Source organism: Globicephala melas, chromosome 4 (genome assembly GCF_963455315.2).
Source record: "Globicephala melas chromosome 4, mGloMel1.2, whole genome shotgun sequence".
NCBI classification, from domain to species: domain Eukaryota; kingdom Metazoa; phylum Chordata; class Mammalia; order Artiodactyla; family Delphinidae; genus Globicephala; species Globicephala melas.
The window spans coordinates 5,082,814-5,099,060 of NC_083317.1; the positions used below are offsets into that span (position 1 = coordinate 5,082,814).

General features: G+C 40.6%; 1 protein-coding gene across 6 annotated transcripts in view; it reads left to right on the forward strand.

Moving 5' to 3' along the window:
• DSCAM (DS cell adhesion molecule) overlaps positions 1-16,247 on the forward strand; it is a 752,061-nt gene that overhangs the window by 399,493 nt on the left and 336,321 nt on the right. For all 6 annotated transcript variants that reach the window (XM_030835449.2, XM_060297784.1, XM_060297782.1 and 3 more), the window contains exon 4: positions 12,991-13,137. In XM_030835449.2, coding sequence (XP_030691309.1) covers positions 12,991-13,137 — 147 coding nt within the window. The remainder of the gene's footprint in view (positions 1-12,990; positions 13,138-16,247) is intronic.

Sequence of the window (16,247 nt, forward strand, 5' to 3'; positions counted from 1 at the left end):
CTGTGTTATAAGGAAAAGAAAAAGGAGATCGACGAGTGTTGGAGAGATGTCAAGATAAATTATTGCCACAAAAAAGTACTTAGAATCTTAGTGGAGGAGAGCTCGATGCTCGTAGCCGGTGGGCAGATAAATGGGACCCTCTGAGTCTTTCCCTTTGAAGGAATCAGAGGAATTGAGGAGACGTGTGCAGGGAACAAATTCTCTGGATGTGCTGTCATGGCATTTCTCTGGCGAATGTCATCAGCCTGCTTACCAATAGCAATTCCTGCCCCACCCTAATCGATTATAGAATTATTTTTCAGTCTTTGTTGACCTCAACACTTATGTATATCCAGCTGACACTATCTGTCCTGCTTTGTGTGGTTTGTACTTTTATTTTATGGTGTTTTTTTCCCCTGTAGCTAGAAATTAGCGTTTAGTGATGGAGTTACCTTCAACCCCATTACCAGCTCTGCATATCATGGGCAATTGCTATATGACTGTATTGATAACGTTTTGTTGCGAAAGATGCTGCTAGACAATGGATTTCATGATCAGCGAGATCTGGGGAAGACTTTTAGGAAGTGGAGATGCTCTTACAGCAGAAAGCTCTGAGATACAGAAGCTGGCGTGAGAATTTCTACCCTATCTCATTGGGTCAGGCCATTTAAAACCAAGAGGTTCTGAGATTGGGGTGACAACAGGGGCTGGAAATAATAACATGACTTCTACCATGGGGTGGTTTTCTAAGTACATGCTTGCATACAGATTTGTGCTAATGACTCAGTAAACTCATCATAATCCCCTTAGACATCTTCATGTATCATCAGAAAACAGACATAATCCCAGACCTTCACATGATGTGGCTTGAAAAAGAAATCAGCTGCTTTGTCTGCCACTGTAGCTATAAATGCAGCCATGCCTGTGACCTCAGAGACTTGTCAGTCTGCGTGCTTGAAGGGAAGGCTTTAAGAATCTCAAGTATATAAGGACTGTTAGACTTGCTCGGACATGGGAAGCCTGGTCAAAAAATAAACAGACAGATCTTCAGTATGCTGAGCAGTGCTCTTCAAACATGTTTTACTCTGACTCGCCGTAAGAAATACAGAGTAAAAAAAATACATTTTATATCGAGATCCAGTATGCACGTACATATACATAAACAAGTACGTGCACATCTACGTACACAAACACACACACAATCCTGTATGGGCACATAGGAACTAAAACAAAGCCTTCATAAAATACTGACCCCTACTATTTGCGATGCACACTGAATCGTTCTATCTTCTCTATTTTATTTTTTTTAAATAAAGTTACAGTCCATGAAATTGATTTTGCAATCCATTAATGGGTCACTACCCACCATGTGAAAAACCATTACCCCACAATATTTAAGTGGCCTCGAAGTAGTGTCTATTTTTATCCTTAAGACTTCCTGTGTTTCTACTTTCTTTCCTATAACCGTATGTCGTCTGTTTCAGGCAGACTAACTTTATGATTAATAGTCACTGTGTTTCACCAAGAAGCCCAGAGTCTTCAATTTCATTTGGGTCCCTAACATGATAAACAGAAAAAGCGCACTCATTTGGGATTGATGTGTCGTGCTTTGCTCTTCCTTCTTTGTCTTTTCCTGTTTGAACATGTTGCTTTTTCATCAGCACACAGCCTGGACTAGAATAGATGGTCAACATGAAATACACAGTCCCTTCCAGCCTCAAAATCAGAAAGCTCTTGGGACAGGAAACAGCGTTGATGCACCGCATCAAAATATTAGTTAACCTGATACAACCAGCAGGCAGAATGATGTCCTTTTCCTTATCTTCCCTACATCTATAAGGGGCCACTTTTAATCCTAGAAGTCCAAACTGTGTCACCCAGGGACACCAGTGACACGTCCAAGGCTTCTCCTTCCCAGCCAAGACTCTCTTCTCCAGCTATTCAACTCCTCCCCAAAACACGGGAGTCAACTTTGACCCCGGTCCGTTTCTTCCTCCTGCAGCATCCAGGCCAGTTCTATGTCCTGTCAGCTCTATTTTCAAAATGCATCTTATTTCAGTTCCCTGAACATGCCATAGTTTTTCCCACCTCAGGACTTTTGCACATTCTCTTTTTCAGTCCTCAGCCCCCCTCTTGCCATCTACTGTGCCTCATTTGAAACGCACCCTGCACAGACCTCTCAGACCCACTGTCTAAACAGCAGTTCTCTATCTAGATTCAACCTTTTTGTCTTAATTCTCTCAAGAGCGTTTTTCACATTATGTAATTGTTTTTGTCTATTTACTCATTTCGTCTGTCTCCCCAACTGAAATACTTGCTCCTAGAGGTCAGGGGCCAAAACTGTTTTGTTCATCTTATAAATGAATAAATACAACTCAAGTTTTTTATAAGATCTTTGGCTCTTAAAAAAAAAATCCTTACATAACTCCTTCAAAAAAAAAATCTATTCTTTCCCACGATTTATTCTTTTAAAGAAATAGAAATCTAATTAGAGGAAAGATTGATGACAGACTCGAATATCTGCTCAAGAGCACTGATCTGATCATTAACAGCCTAAATGGGGTAATTAGGTATACAGTCGGATTGCAGCACATAGGCTTAAATTAGAAGTGTGTAATTGAGCCTCATTTCACTGCAGGAGAATCTCACTGAGAGAATTTTATTTACATAAGAAAAATGTCTTAGTGAGATTACTTTGGGAGAACTTAGACATATATCTGTCAGATCACTCCTTACTTACCAAGTCCAGCCCAGGGATGCTGGCTTACTCCTCACATCCCGTGTGTGGAGGGAACATCAATCTTTCCAGCCACGTGGGCTTCCAGGATGCTCAAGGTCCAAGTTGGGGCTTCCTGATTTTCTTTTTTTTTTTTTTAACTTTTCATTTTATATTGGAGTATAGTTGACTAACAATGTTGTGTTAGTTTCAGGTGTACAGCAAAGTGATTCAGTTATACATATACATGTATCTATTCTCTTTCAAATTCTTTTTCCAATTAAGTTCTTAAAGAATATGGAGCAGAGTTCCCTGTGCTATATAGTAGGTCCTTGTTGGTTATCTATTTTAAATACAGCAGTGTGTACATGTCAATCCCAAACTCTCTGACTATCCCTCCCCCCAACCCTTCTCCCCTGGTAACCATAAATTCGTTCTGTAAGTCTGTGAGTCTGTTTCTGTTTTGTAACTAAGTTCATTTGTATCCTTTTTTTAGATTCTGCATGTGAGTGGTATCATGCAATATTCCTCTTTCTCTTGATACTTGATACTTTCATATCTTGATGTGTTGACACTTACATAAACATAGCAGGCCCTAACAGTACGATGCCTTAGTGTACAGAGCCTGTTTTGGGGAAAAATTCAAAGTATGCATGTCATCAGGCATTTAATTCAGCATTTGCAGGGTGAGGGGAAACAGCAGGTAAGTTAGGCAAACCCGGGGATCGCCTTGTCTTCGAAGATGTTGCCGTCACTTGGGGAAGGCTAACACATACATGACCAATTAGACTGAATGCAATTAGGTGTGAAGTCGTGTGTCGCACAGTAGTTCAGGAAGGTCAGGAGATCCTCTATATAGTGGAGTAGACTTTGGGGTTAGGTGTCTGGAGTGGGAGGGTTACAAAGACCAGGAAAAGTATGGAAAGCCTCCCCTTCTGCCTTTAAGCATGCGCATATGTGATCAGGCTGAAAACCAAACAAAACAGAAGACCATCTTTTGACACATTTACTCTCAACTTAAATACTATCCTAGGTTTCTCTCCTTCCCCTCTGTCGTAATGCTCACCTGAGTTTGGTCTACACCTGCTGCATCCTGTCTCTGAGCTCACCACCAACTGATACCTTCTTCAAAATAAATTTCAACTGCACAAGTAGGACACTAAGAGAGTCTTCTTTTAAGATGTTCAAAGACTTGATACTATGAAATAAAACATGTAAGTCCCCCCTTCCCTTCTCCTAATCCAGTCATGACCTCAGAAGTGAAGCAACTACAGTTAACATTTTGGTGGATATCTTTTCACTTACATACACAAATTTACTACCCCCCAACACAAACACACATTCATTGTCTTTTGTACATAACATTATATAATGTTCTGTAATTACTCTATGTTATGTCTTGGAGATCTTTCCATGGATTATACATAGATTGACCTTACTGTCTTTTAAATGGATGCATAATATGGATGTACCCTCGTGCGTTAATCTACTTGCCCTTGATTGGCATTTAGGTTTGTTTTCCATTTTTCATTTTTTAAACAATGCTGCAGTGTACATGTTGGGTGTACACTGATGTGTGCCCATGTATGAGTGGCCCCTAGGATAGAGTCTTTGAAAAGGACGAGCTGGATCAGAATATATGCAATTCTTACATTTTAAGTGTGCTAGCAGATTGCCCACCAGAAAGCAAAAGCCCTCACCAATTTGCACTCCTACCAGTGGGTGTTCATTTCCCCACACTCTTGTCAAGACTACATATTATCAAATATTTTAATTTTTTCTAATTTCCTGGGTGAAACATAGCACCTTGTTTTAATCTGCATTGATTTGGTAAGGTTCTATGTAAATTCTGATCCTGAATCAGTGAAAATATAATTTCATTTGTGGAAAAATTGATGTTTTTACAATTTCACGTTGTCTAATCCTGGAATTTGATACACCTCCCCGCATTTACCCAGGTCTCCCCTTATCCTCTTTGGTGATGACTTGTCGTGCTCTTTAAGTTCATCTTCTAGAGTACTAGCTGTTCGTAGCTAGAGATTTAATATTTTTGCTGATCTAGCAAGGTAGATAGTTTACCATTATATTCTATTGAAGATTACAGCTATTCTAAAGTGCTTTTCTCTAGCGGGAACTTACATAGACATTCTTATTTAATATCACAATATTTCCAGGAGGGTAATATTGCCCCATTGTACAGATAAAGAAACTGAGGCTCTGTTAGGCTACATTTGTATTCTCAGTTATCCTGATAGGAAGACACAGAACTGAGATGTTTGCATTATCCTTTCCGGAAGTGCTCTCCTACCCCTGCTCACCACTCCATGCCCTCCTGGGTCTCCGTCCTCCTCTCTTGCTGTCTTTTGCTGACCTTCTTCCCTTACTTCCCTCCCCGGGGGCTCCTGGGCATCAGTTCCCATAAAGGGCTCCTCGACATGCCTAACTTGGTTCCCAGAGCTCTGTCTCCAACTCTGTTGTATCATCCATGCCAAGTCACCCAGCATGTCCAGGACTGAACTCCTGTCTTCCCTGAGAAAGAGACAGCCTCACCCAACTTATCTACTCCATCCCTGCTACCGCAGTCCCGTCAGTCCTCAGACTCAGCACTTGCTGTGATCCTCTCCCCAACCAAATTCTGTTGATCCTTTGTTTAAATACATTTCTGTGCAAGTCACTTCTGTTCCCCTACAGCTGTTCCTGCACTCAGCCCAGGCCTTCCTGCGTATGCTCCGGCCGTGACCAGGTCAGGGAGTGCAGTGGGTGGGGGTGTGACCTCCCAGCCCCATCATCAGGGTGTTGTGCTTGCTGGGATGCTTCTAGTTCTGTGAGCACAGGCAGTCACTTCACCTTGGTCCTCACTTTTCTCATCTGTAAAAATGGGACTAATAACAGTACCTGCCTTCCTGGGTCATTGCAAGAACTAAATGGGTCAAAACATATAACATTTAGTGCAACGGTGGCTCACTGAACACAGAAGACCTACTGGCTCTGATTAAGGTTAGGATTCATAGCCAGATGTGTCTGTGTCCACATTTCCCCTTTCTTTAAGGACAACCATTCCACAGGGTTAGGGCCCACCCTACTCCAGGATGACTCCTTCTTAACTAATGACATCTGCAGTGACCCTGTTTCCAAATAAGGTCACATTCTGACGTCCTGAGGGTTAGGACTCAACTGGTGAATTTTGGAGGGAACACAATTCAACCCATAACAACTGGTTAGATGTCTTACGTTAAGGGCCTACTCCTTTCTCTTTCGTATATGAGGCTTTCAATGTAATTTTGTTAAACCATAATTTTTTGTCAGGCCACTCAATTGCTTGAGAAATATCTGTAGTTCCTTCATGCCTGCATCTAGTTATGGCCTGGCACCCACCCATCACATCACAGAAGAGACGCAACTCAGAACCACTGGAATGAGTTGAATTCCATTCCAGTCTACATCTGAATTAAGATGTATAGCCAACTTCAAAGTTATCATAGATTATATATGTACATATATATGTATTATATATATATATTTTCTTCTATTTCTACTTGTTTTAATGCTAATTTAACTTTCAAAATAAAGAAATATAAGCTATTCATGCAGAGGCTCATCTCATTTCTAGCACTATGTACTTAGAACCTGGATTTTATACTTGTGTTTCTCTCAGAAACTGATAATGAAAACTGCTCCAGAGAAAGCTCTATTTCGTTACACAGCATAGATGTCAATTGCAGGTGGCAGGCACAGCTGATAGAAGTTTCATTGTGTTGTGCTACCATTCAGCATCTTATTAGAAGAACCATCTGTTCTTTTAATTACTATTAACTCAGTTGGGATTGCAATAGCAAAAAAAACCCTAAGATATATTTCTGACTAAATGAAAAATCAAACATGCTTTTAAAATCTTCCTGAAAATAATATTGTCTCTATTGAAGATCTAACAGCCTGGCTGTACAGGAAAAAGCCAGAGAGCATTATGAAAGAATAATTAACATCCAAATCTGCAAATATGCTCATTTTCATGTAAGAATACATTACAGTCATTCCTAGGGGGGGAAATTCTCTTTCTATGTATTATACATAAGGAAGTTTCATGTTGAAATCTAAAAAGAGGAATTTTAGCTTTCTTTCTTTTTACCCAGACTTAAGAAGAGACATTTTGTATATAAATAATGATAGATGGGTTTCATCCACCCGTCTCTGGAACAAATATTTTCAGGAAGCACAGCCAAGCACTGCTCTGTGTTATGGAGATGACAGAGTGGGTCTGGACAATTCAAGTTTCTGCTGTTCTGGTTGGAGAATAGAAATGTTAAAGCAATCTCCAACACACCTGAGATGACTCCACATAGACGTAATACAGTCAAGTGCTCTGAGCATGACCGTGGATGTGGTTCATGTTGACATTGCTGGAAAGTGGCTTTAGGAACTGAGGCCAGAATGAAGGGAAGGAGCCAGCCAGGTAGAGGTCTGGGCTCAGGGCCCTTCAGGTGGAGCAATTAGGAGAAGAGCAGTGTGGCCGGGGCAGAGGGGAAGAGGGAGAGAGTGCATGAATGATAGGGCCAGACCTAGACCTAAACCGTTGAGCTACCATGAATAGCTGGGTCTAGCGGGACTGCATCAAGACACGGGACGGTCTGCATGGAGGTTGGGTGGCAAATGGGCTGAAGGAGCAGGAGTGGAGACAGTTTGTTGAAAGACTGGGATCCTTAGACCTTGGTGGTGCGCGGAGAGGGAAGTGGATCGTTCAGGATGTATTTTGGAAATAGGAACAGAAGGTCATTCTGGTGGATGATATATGAGGGGTGAAGAATGATTAATTTGGGAAACTTCAGAATATGTATCTTATGTTCAGATACTGGCAAACATGCCAGGGGATGTTATTATTCAAATAATATCATTATGATGATAGAGGAGGTCTCTGAGTTTCCATCTACTCCAGATCTATCTATCTATCTATCTACCTATCATCTATCTATCTACCTACCTATCATCTTTCTATCTATCTACTCTTTATCTATCTATCTACCTATCATCTATCTACCTACCTATCATCTATCTATCTATCTACTCTTTATCTATCTATCTACCTACCTATCATCTATCTATCTACTCTTTATCTATCTATCTACCTATCATCTATCTACCTATCTATCTACCTACCTATCATCTATCATTTTTCTGTCTATCTACTCTTTAACTATCTATCTATCTATCTATCTATCTATCTATCTATCTATCTATCTAGTTTCTATCTAATCCCTTTCTACTGCAGAAAGGATTTCTGAAGACAGTGTCTGCATAGCCTCCTCCCCCAAGAGCCCCACAGAAAGGGCGTGTAAAGGCCCTCTCTGGGCCTAATTTATATCTTTCTACCCCATGTTAGTGCTCTGTTGTGTGACATTGGCCCAGAGAGGGTAGGGAAATATTTTGCCTGCAGTGACACAGCTCCAAGTGGCAGAATTCTAATGTCAAACTCACCATTGTCATTTCCACTTCGGTGCTTTTTCTAACACATGAGGGTTGCTTCACATCAGGAAGCACATCCATGAAGAGTTAGAAGTGAGCCCCACTATGCAAGTGAACATGGGCTCAGGCAGGCCCGATGGCCTTGGGCAGTACTAGGTACACCTGTTGACCGGCTTTTCTTAGCAGGTCAGCTGAGTAACACACATGACATTTACTTCCAAAACTACCATTTTAATGCATGGCTATCTGTTAGAGGGCCTCTATGCATTAACCTCATCTCCAACAGTAGAGCAAAGAGGATGTGACTCATCCTCTCTTTTTCATAGATGAACAATCCAAAGGTTAAAGAGGTTGAATGTCTCATCGGGGGTCACACGTAGTGGCATTGACGGGTTTGGAATTCATATCCATTGGATTCCCAAACTCAGATTTTTTTTTCTTCCACAATGAGGAATCTCTCCAGGTGGGTGAGCTTGTTACACCTGGTACCAGGGAAAGAGCTTTTAACTCGATACTTTACAAGAACAGGAAAAAAAATAGCAGAGTAGATTGAGCAAGCAGGTTAATAAAGGGAACATATACAGCTAATTATTTGTATCAGAGTAATACACAAGGATGAGTACAGGTTTGGTGATAAATATCAATTTTTCCTCCCTCAGTAGTGGTGTTTCCCTTCATCCAGATGAAGATAAGCCTCTTCCCAGATTATAATCCAGCCTTTTCCCTCCCATCCTCTTTTCCTACCTGATGCCATGTCTCTAACCCTGAGACTCAAAGCTGTTTAGATTGTAAGCTCCCTGAAGACGGAGGCTGTGTCTCATTCCTTTTCGGGTTCTCGGAGCCCAGGACAGTGAACTGATGCACCTCTCAGCTCTGGTGTCCTGTTCACCCAGAACACATGGCACCTCCTAGAATCAGCTCCCACATGCTCCCTTCAGGAGGACACGCATGCCTGCTGTCTGCAGTTGACTACTCAGAGCTTGGCAAAATGGATTTCTAGAACTGTTGCTATTTCTCTGCCTCTGACGCTGGTCAGAAACCCAAAAGGCATTGTGCCTGAGCCTCAGGACCTGCCATGCTCTGTGTGTTCACCGCTCAGCACCATGACAGGAGGAATGTGGCTGTAGGACTTCTACCCTGAGTGTTCTACAACATTCCGAATCATGCAGATGCCCCACTTTCTTTGGTAGTTTTATGTTTCTAGATAGAAATATCCCACTAGTCCCTGTGTTGAGCTTAGCCAGGCTGGCTGAACTGGTACCAAGCTGTGGGTTTACTTCAGTGGCATTAACATACCAGCTCATGTTGACGAACATTGGAGAACGACGCCAGCAGTCACTTGATACCCATTTACTCTTAGTTTATGCAAACTTCTAACAGCTTTGGTATGTCTAGTTTCTACCTCTCAGCATACCGAAGGCATTACATTGGGTGTGTGTTCACAGGGATACTGACAGCAGAGAGAAGTAACAGCTAATAGCCTGGTAGTAACGGGGGGAACAGATAAACTATTAAAGGCAGAAGCAGGAGCTTGAATTCCTGGACCATTTAGTGCATGTTGAGAAGCCAAGGTAGCTTCCAAGACATCCCTCTAATAACTGAGCAGCATGGCTCAATAATCAACGCCCACAATGATGACCCTGAATCCAGAAATCACTCACTCTTGTTAACTGACTGATTTGCAATGTGTTTAACATGACAAAATGTATCTACTGTATTTTAGTAATGTTTCCACCTAAAGTGCTGATAGTTTTCCAAGGGAAAGAAAGTTACCTATAGAATTTTGACTTTGCACAGTTGTATATTACCAGACACTTCTGAGTAGTAAAGGGTGTATGTGTATATGTCTGTGGATGTGCGTGTGCATATGTGTGTGTGTGAGAGAGAAAGAGACAGTTTGGGTGTGTGTGCAGTTTATTGCTGTTAATATTTTGTATTTTAATATTTGCCTATTTTAACAGAAGCACATTCTTCAATTTCATTTAAGGCTGTGAACCAATTTATTCCATATGATACAAAACCCTCTGGTGAAGTAAGACAGGAAGCGGGGTGCAGTGGCAAGCAAGGGGGTGGATGAGAAGCTTCCTTGTCCCTGTGAAGCCTGGCGTTCTAGCAGCTGTGCTGTCCCTCATTGTCCTGAGGGTTCCACGTGTCTCGGGAGTTCAGATTGAACCTTGGGTCTTCGCAGCCCTGTCCTAATCAAAGGCTTCTATTCTTCATCCTTATTTTAAATTTTAAAATACCGATCAGTTTGGGGATGTGTTTTAACGAGAAATAAAGGGTTAGACAGAGATGGTTCGAATTAGCCCAGGAATTCAGTCACCTCCTTCTCTCTTTCCTGTGAATATTTCAGAAAATGTTTCAGACAGGGTTCCTGTTTTTCTGAAACAACATGTCTTAAGAGAGTTTTATTTAGCATGCTAAGTGGGTAAAAAGAAGTCAGATATTCCAGGAGCAAAGTGAGTGATCAAATTAAATGTGCCTGGAGACCAGAGCCCTCTCAGGAATCAGTGGAATAATGAGTGCAGGCTGCTGCTGCAACCCTGAGCATCTCTCAGAGCTCTGAGCAGCCGTGCACACGATGCTTTTCCTTACATTGAGCCACTGCCGATGGCCTGTCAATTCCAATGAAAAGACTCTGTGTTAGAGAGGTGACAGGAGTTAATGCAGTATCTTTTCCGTCCCTCTTTTCTGTCTATCACTCTGTACTTTAAAGGAACTGGTTATGAAAGCATTATGTAAGTATGCAAAATATACTGAAAGAAAAAAGTGTTTCAATTATACACATTATATACTGGTAAGAAATGCTTGGCATGTGATGAAATATGACAAGTGGTATTTTTAGTTGCTTTTTTTAGGGGGAAGATAATGCAAAAATATCTAGAATATACACCATTTGCTTTTTCAGCTATTCTAATGTTTAGCATATTTATAGCATGTTTTAAAATAAGTAACTAATGCAGTTGTTTAAAAAGTAAATTTATTACTTAAAGATATTTTATCCTCCTTTAGTAGTTAGTTGGTGTTCTTTTGGAAAGCTTATGCTAGATCAGTAGTTGTTTTATGATTTTTTTCTTGTTCATGTCCATGGAATTGCTTTCATATTGCATAAGAAGTAATAAACCATTTTTATGTTTTTTAAGATTTTTTTAAATTATTTTTATTTATTTAAAAATAAAATGTGTTGGGTCTCGTTGCTGTGTGCAGGCTTTCTCTAGTTGTGGCAAGCAGGGGCTACTCTTCCTTGCGATGCACGGGCTTCTCACTGTGGTGGCTTCTCTTGTCGTGGAGCACGGACTCCAGGCGCGTGGGCTTCAGTAGTTGCAGCATGCAGCCTCAGTAGTTGTAGCTCATGGGCTTAGTTGCTCTGCGGCATGTGGGATCTTCCTGGACCAGGGCTCGAACCCCTGTCCCCTGCATTGGCAGGTGGATTCTTAACTACTGTGCCACCAAGGAAGCCCATATTTAAAAAAAAAAATTTAACGTCTTTACTGGAGTATAGTTGCTTTACAATGTTGTGTTAGTTTCTGCTGTATAACAAAGTGAATCAACTGTATGTATACATATATCCCCATGGCCCCTCCCTCTCGCGTCTCCCTCCCACCCTCCATATCCCACCCCTATGAATAAAATATAAGAAATAACCAAGAAATAACCAAGTGTTGGCTCAACTTGAATATTTGAGACCTAAAATTAATGAAGTCAAGACTCCTGGCAAATTCTGATTAAAATAAACCCAAGGCAGTTTCAAATGAACCTAAGGAAAACAGTTTAAAAGAAGGTGAATTTTTGGCATTTTAGTCCTTCCCCAAGGAGACAAAAACACATTATCTTTTAAGTAGAATTGCATCAGACACAGAAATATTCCATAGGAAAGACTCTAACAGTGGTAGAAAGCATCTTGAGTCACTACCATGTAGGTGCAACAACTCACCTTGAGATTTACTCCTTAGCTTTTATTTGGTGTATCATCAAATTATAATTGAACAGTGAAGAATTGTCTTTAGATATTTACATTTTCAAAGGAAAAATCATCTTTATTCTTCTTCAAGCAGCACTGATGCTTGATCTCTTAATGTTAGCCATTTCTGTACAAATAGAGTTGTAGAGGTGAAAATCACAGGTCATGGAGAACACATTTTGTCCTGTGCTGATACGAAGGAGGCACAGCTGGGTATGGCTTTTTTCTCCCTGAGGTGAAGATGTTATTGTCAATAATTTGAGTAGTAATTAGGAAATAGCAGTGTTCTCTGAAACACTGAATATAGGAGGAACTGACCTTTGTCTTAGAATATAGAGGTAAGTGTTGGTTATTATTGAGGAAATAAGACAGTCTTTCCTGGGAAGATTGTGGAATATATTATTGCTCTATAGTCTAGCATTTTTGTGTGTTTATTGAAATATTTCAAACTGAGGCAAAAGTTTATATTTACATGAGGTAGAAATTTACAAAAGAAAGTTAATACTCCTTTAATTTGTCACATTCTAGAGAAAAGTGATGATCAAAGAAAATATGCTAAATTAGCTACATACTAGTTATATGCCTACTTTGTTGCTGTTAAATAAATACATGACCTAAAAAATTAATTCATGAGAGTAGGCTTTACAAGTATATATTTATTGGGTAGCATACTTACTAAAACCTCTTAATTTAGGATAGTTGAAGAATTAATATATATCTCAGGCCCTTAAAGTAACACACACATACAAACACACACCTTTTATTTTCCTTCACATGAGTTTCCTTCAAGTGAAGAAAAACTATTCAATGACTTTGTTTATATGACTTCGTTGCTTCTGTTCTGTTTTAATGGGGTAATCGTTTTCTTTGATTTCAGGATCTAGATTTCTCATCACATCCACGGGAGCCTTGTATATTAAAGATGTACAGAATGAAGATGGATTGTATAACTACCGCTGTATCACACGGCACAGATACACCGGGGAGACAAGGCAGAGTAACAGCGCTAGACTTTTTGTATCAGGTAAAAATTCATCAACACTGTATTTTGTATCTGTCTCTGTCTTCCTTTGTTAGTGCTCTGGGATGACTCAACCAAAATTGTGGAATTCATGAACGAAATGAAGCCTTCATTTTTTTTCCCCAAAATATTTTAGCAATTTAAGGGTTTTTTTTAATATAAATTTGTTTATTTATTTATTAGTTTTGGGTCTGTTGGGTCTTCGTTTCTGTGCAAGGGCTTTCTCTAGTTGAGGCAAGCGGGGGCCACTCTTCATTGCGGTGCGCGGGCCTCTCACTATCACGGCCTCTCTTGTTGCGGAGCACAGGCTCCAGACGCGCAGGCTCAGTAGTGTGGCTCTCGGTCCCAGTTGCTCCGCTGCTCCCAGTTGCTCCGCTGCATGTGGGATCCTCCCAGACCAGGGCTCGAACCCGTGTCCCCTGCATTGGCAGGCAGATTCTCAACCACTGCACCACGAGGGAAGCCCAGCAATTTAACGTTTTTTAAACCAATACCAATACAGTACAATGCAAATATGGATATTTCAAGTGAAATAATTTCACCTTTTATAAAGCTCCAAATTCCTTTGACCCAATATGATTTCTGTTTTGCTGACAATGCCTCCTTGCCCTGTTATTTGTATGTTATGTCATTGGCAATACCAACCAGCACCATGATGCCTCCTACCCTGCATAGATCTGGGGGAGCAGGGCGGGGTTCTATAGAACAGGGATCCCCAGCCCCTGTTAGGAACCGGGCCGCACAGCAGGAGGTGAGTGGCGGGCGAGCGAGCGAAGCTTCATCTGTATTTACAGCCGCTCCCCATTGCTTATGTTATCGCCTGAGCTCCGCCTCCTGTCTGCATTATGGTGAGTTGTATAATTATTTCATTATATATTATAATGGAATAATCATAGAAATAAAGTGCACCGTAAATGTAATGCACTTGAATCATCCCTAAACCATTCCCCCCACCCCTGCCGATCCGTGGAGAAATTGTCTTCCATGAAACCGGTCCCTGGTGCCAACTTGTTCCCTGTATCATGTCTAACAATAGTGGGGAAATTATCCACGTCTAAAGTTAAAGAAATAATCACATTCTCTTAACTCCTTCCAGGATTATTCTTGAGTGAAGAAAACCCCAGAGCAAGTTTATTCCACTGTGATAAATATGTCCGTTTTGTGCCTTTTTTAATGGGATTTATGCTTTGAGAAAATATTGACCTTTTGAAGAATCTTTATAGTTGGCTTGCTATTGGCCCGTCTGTAAAACAAATCAGCAATCCATTCACACGGGGACACATTAGCACTTCATGCAGCAGTTTAAAGCGTGAAATGACCATCTTGGTATTAAAAATCAAGTGCAAAATATCTGACCTTCGCCCTTATAGCTTTAGAGTGTAAAATCGATCCATGCAGTGAATATCTATTTTATTTGTCATGACGTTTTGTGCGGGAGACATGATGGGAAGTTTTTAAACATTGGGGTAATTAAAACAATGTCACCTGAACACCCACTTACTGCCCTTGATAATGTTCTATCTGGATTCCTCTTCCCCATTCACATCCTTAAAGTAGCCAAAGCCCACCTGTCTTTTCAGGTGTAGAACAAACGTAAGTCATAATTCATTGATTTTTCCTCTGAACTTGAAAATACTTTTTTTTTTACCTCTTCTTTTTCATGTCAATTGATACTTTATCCCTTGTATTATAGTTATGTCTTGTTGCCTCTTTTAAGGGCAAGAATAATCGTTACAGTAAAAATATGCTCACTTTTTTCAAAAATGTAGAGAAAATGAATTAGAAAATGAATGGCATCTGTCATCTATTCCATGGTAGCTTTAATGACAACACAATCATCTACATGTTCAGAATATCTTAGGAAAGGTCTTGTTTGCATTGAAGAGGAACTTCTTTATGACAATATTGAGTTAAGAAAGGAGCAGTCTCTGGGGGTGGCATGGATCTGGGTATGAGATTGAGCTTAGCAAAAGAAACAAATAAACATTTCTCCATCGAAAGAACCTGAATTAAGTGATGATAATCTGGGAGCCCATTTTTCTCTAAAGAGAAACCTAAAAAGAGAGAAAGCCTGAAAAGGTAATCTTGTTTATCTCTACTCTAAATCAGTAAGTACTGATTTTCAAATTTAACTCTCAGAGTGAGAAAGGCAAATTTGCTTTTCTTAATCCCAAGGTTATTTATTTTTAATTTTGTTAAAGCATGTTTTGCTGATGTTTCAAAAATAGGCAGCAGGACTCATTAGCATTGGGTCACCATGGAAGTGATGAGCGTCCACGAGATCGCCTCATGAGCATTTGTGCAGATAAGTGAGGAACATCAGGGCAGAATCTAGTGAAGGCATACCATACACTCAGATGCCAGCAGAAGAGAGGGAATAAGACCAAACGTTCGGGGTTAAAGGTGGTATTTGCAAGAAGGGAGAAGTCAACAGAGTCACACATAATCAAAAGGCTCATAAGAGAGTCTGCTGCATGTGGTGAATTACGCTTATGACTTTTGGGTCACAGACATTTTAATAAAGTAGTTGAGGGAGGAGATTGTCAGTGCTAGAAGATGAGAACATAGACACTGAGTGCGGATTATTGTTCTAGAGTTCTAAGCTTTGAAGGCAAAGAGAAATTAATTTTATTTTAAATTAGATTTAAATTCATTTAAAAATATACACATGGGGTTTGGATCATGGCGGGGGCATGTCAGTAACAAGGTTTTTAACGACTCCAAACTTCTCCTGAAGCCGAAACAGATGCAATAGGATGACAGAAGAAAAAGCACGTGGATGACATCAACAAAATTAGGTGATGGGGATTCCCCAGAAACTCTTAATTGTGGGAGGCTATGGACAAACTACTGACAACAATAGGACCAGCGTAAGAAGAGCAGCAGTGTAACAAGAGGTGATGGATAGTGAAAAGGGAAGAGTTACTGGGATTACTATATAGTCACAGAACTGCAAAGTTGCCAGCAAATGCTCATCTCCAAAAAGCAGAGGACGGGAACTTCCCTGGTAGTGCAGTGGTTAAGAATCCACCTGCCAATGCAGGGGACACAGGTTCGAGCCCTGGTCTAGGACGATCCCACATGCCGCGGAGCAACTAAGTCCATGCGTCACA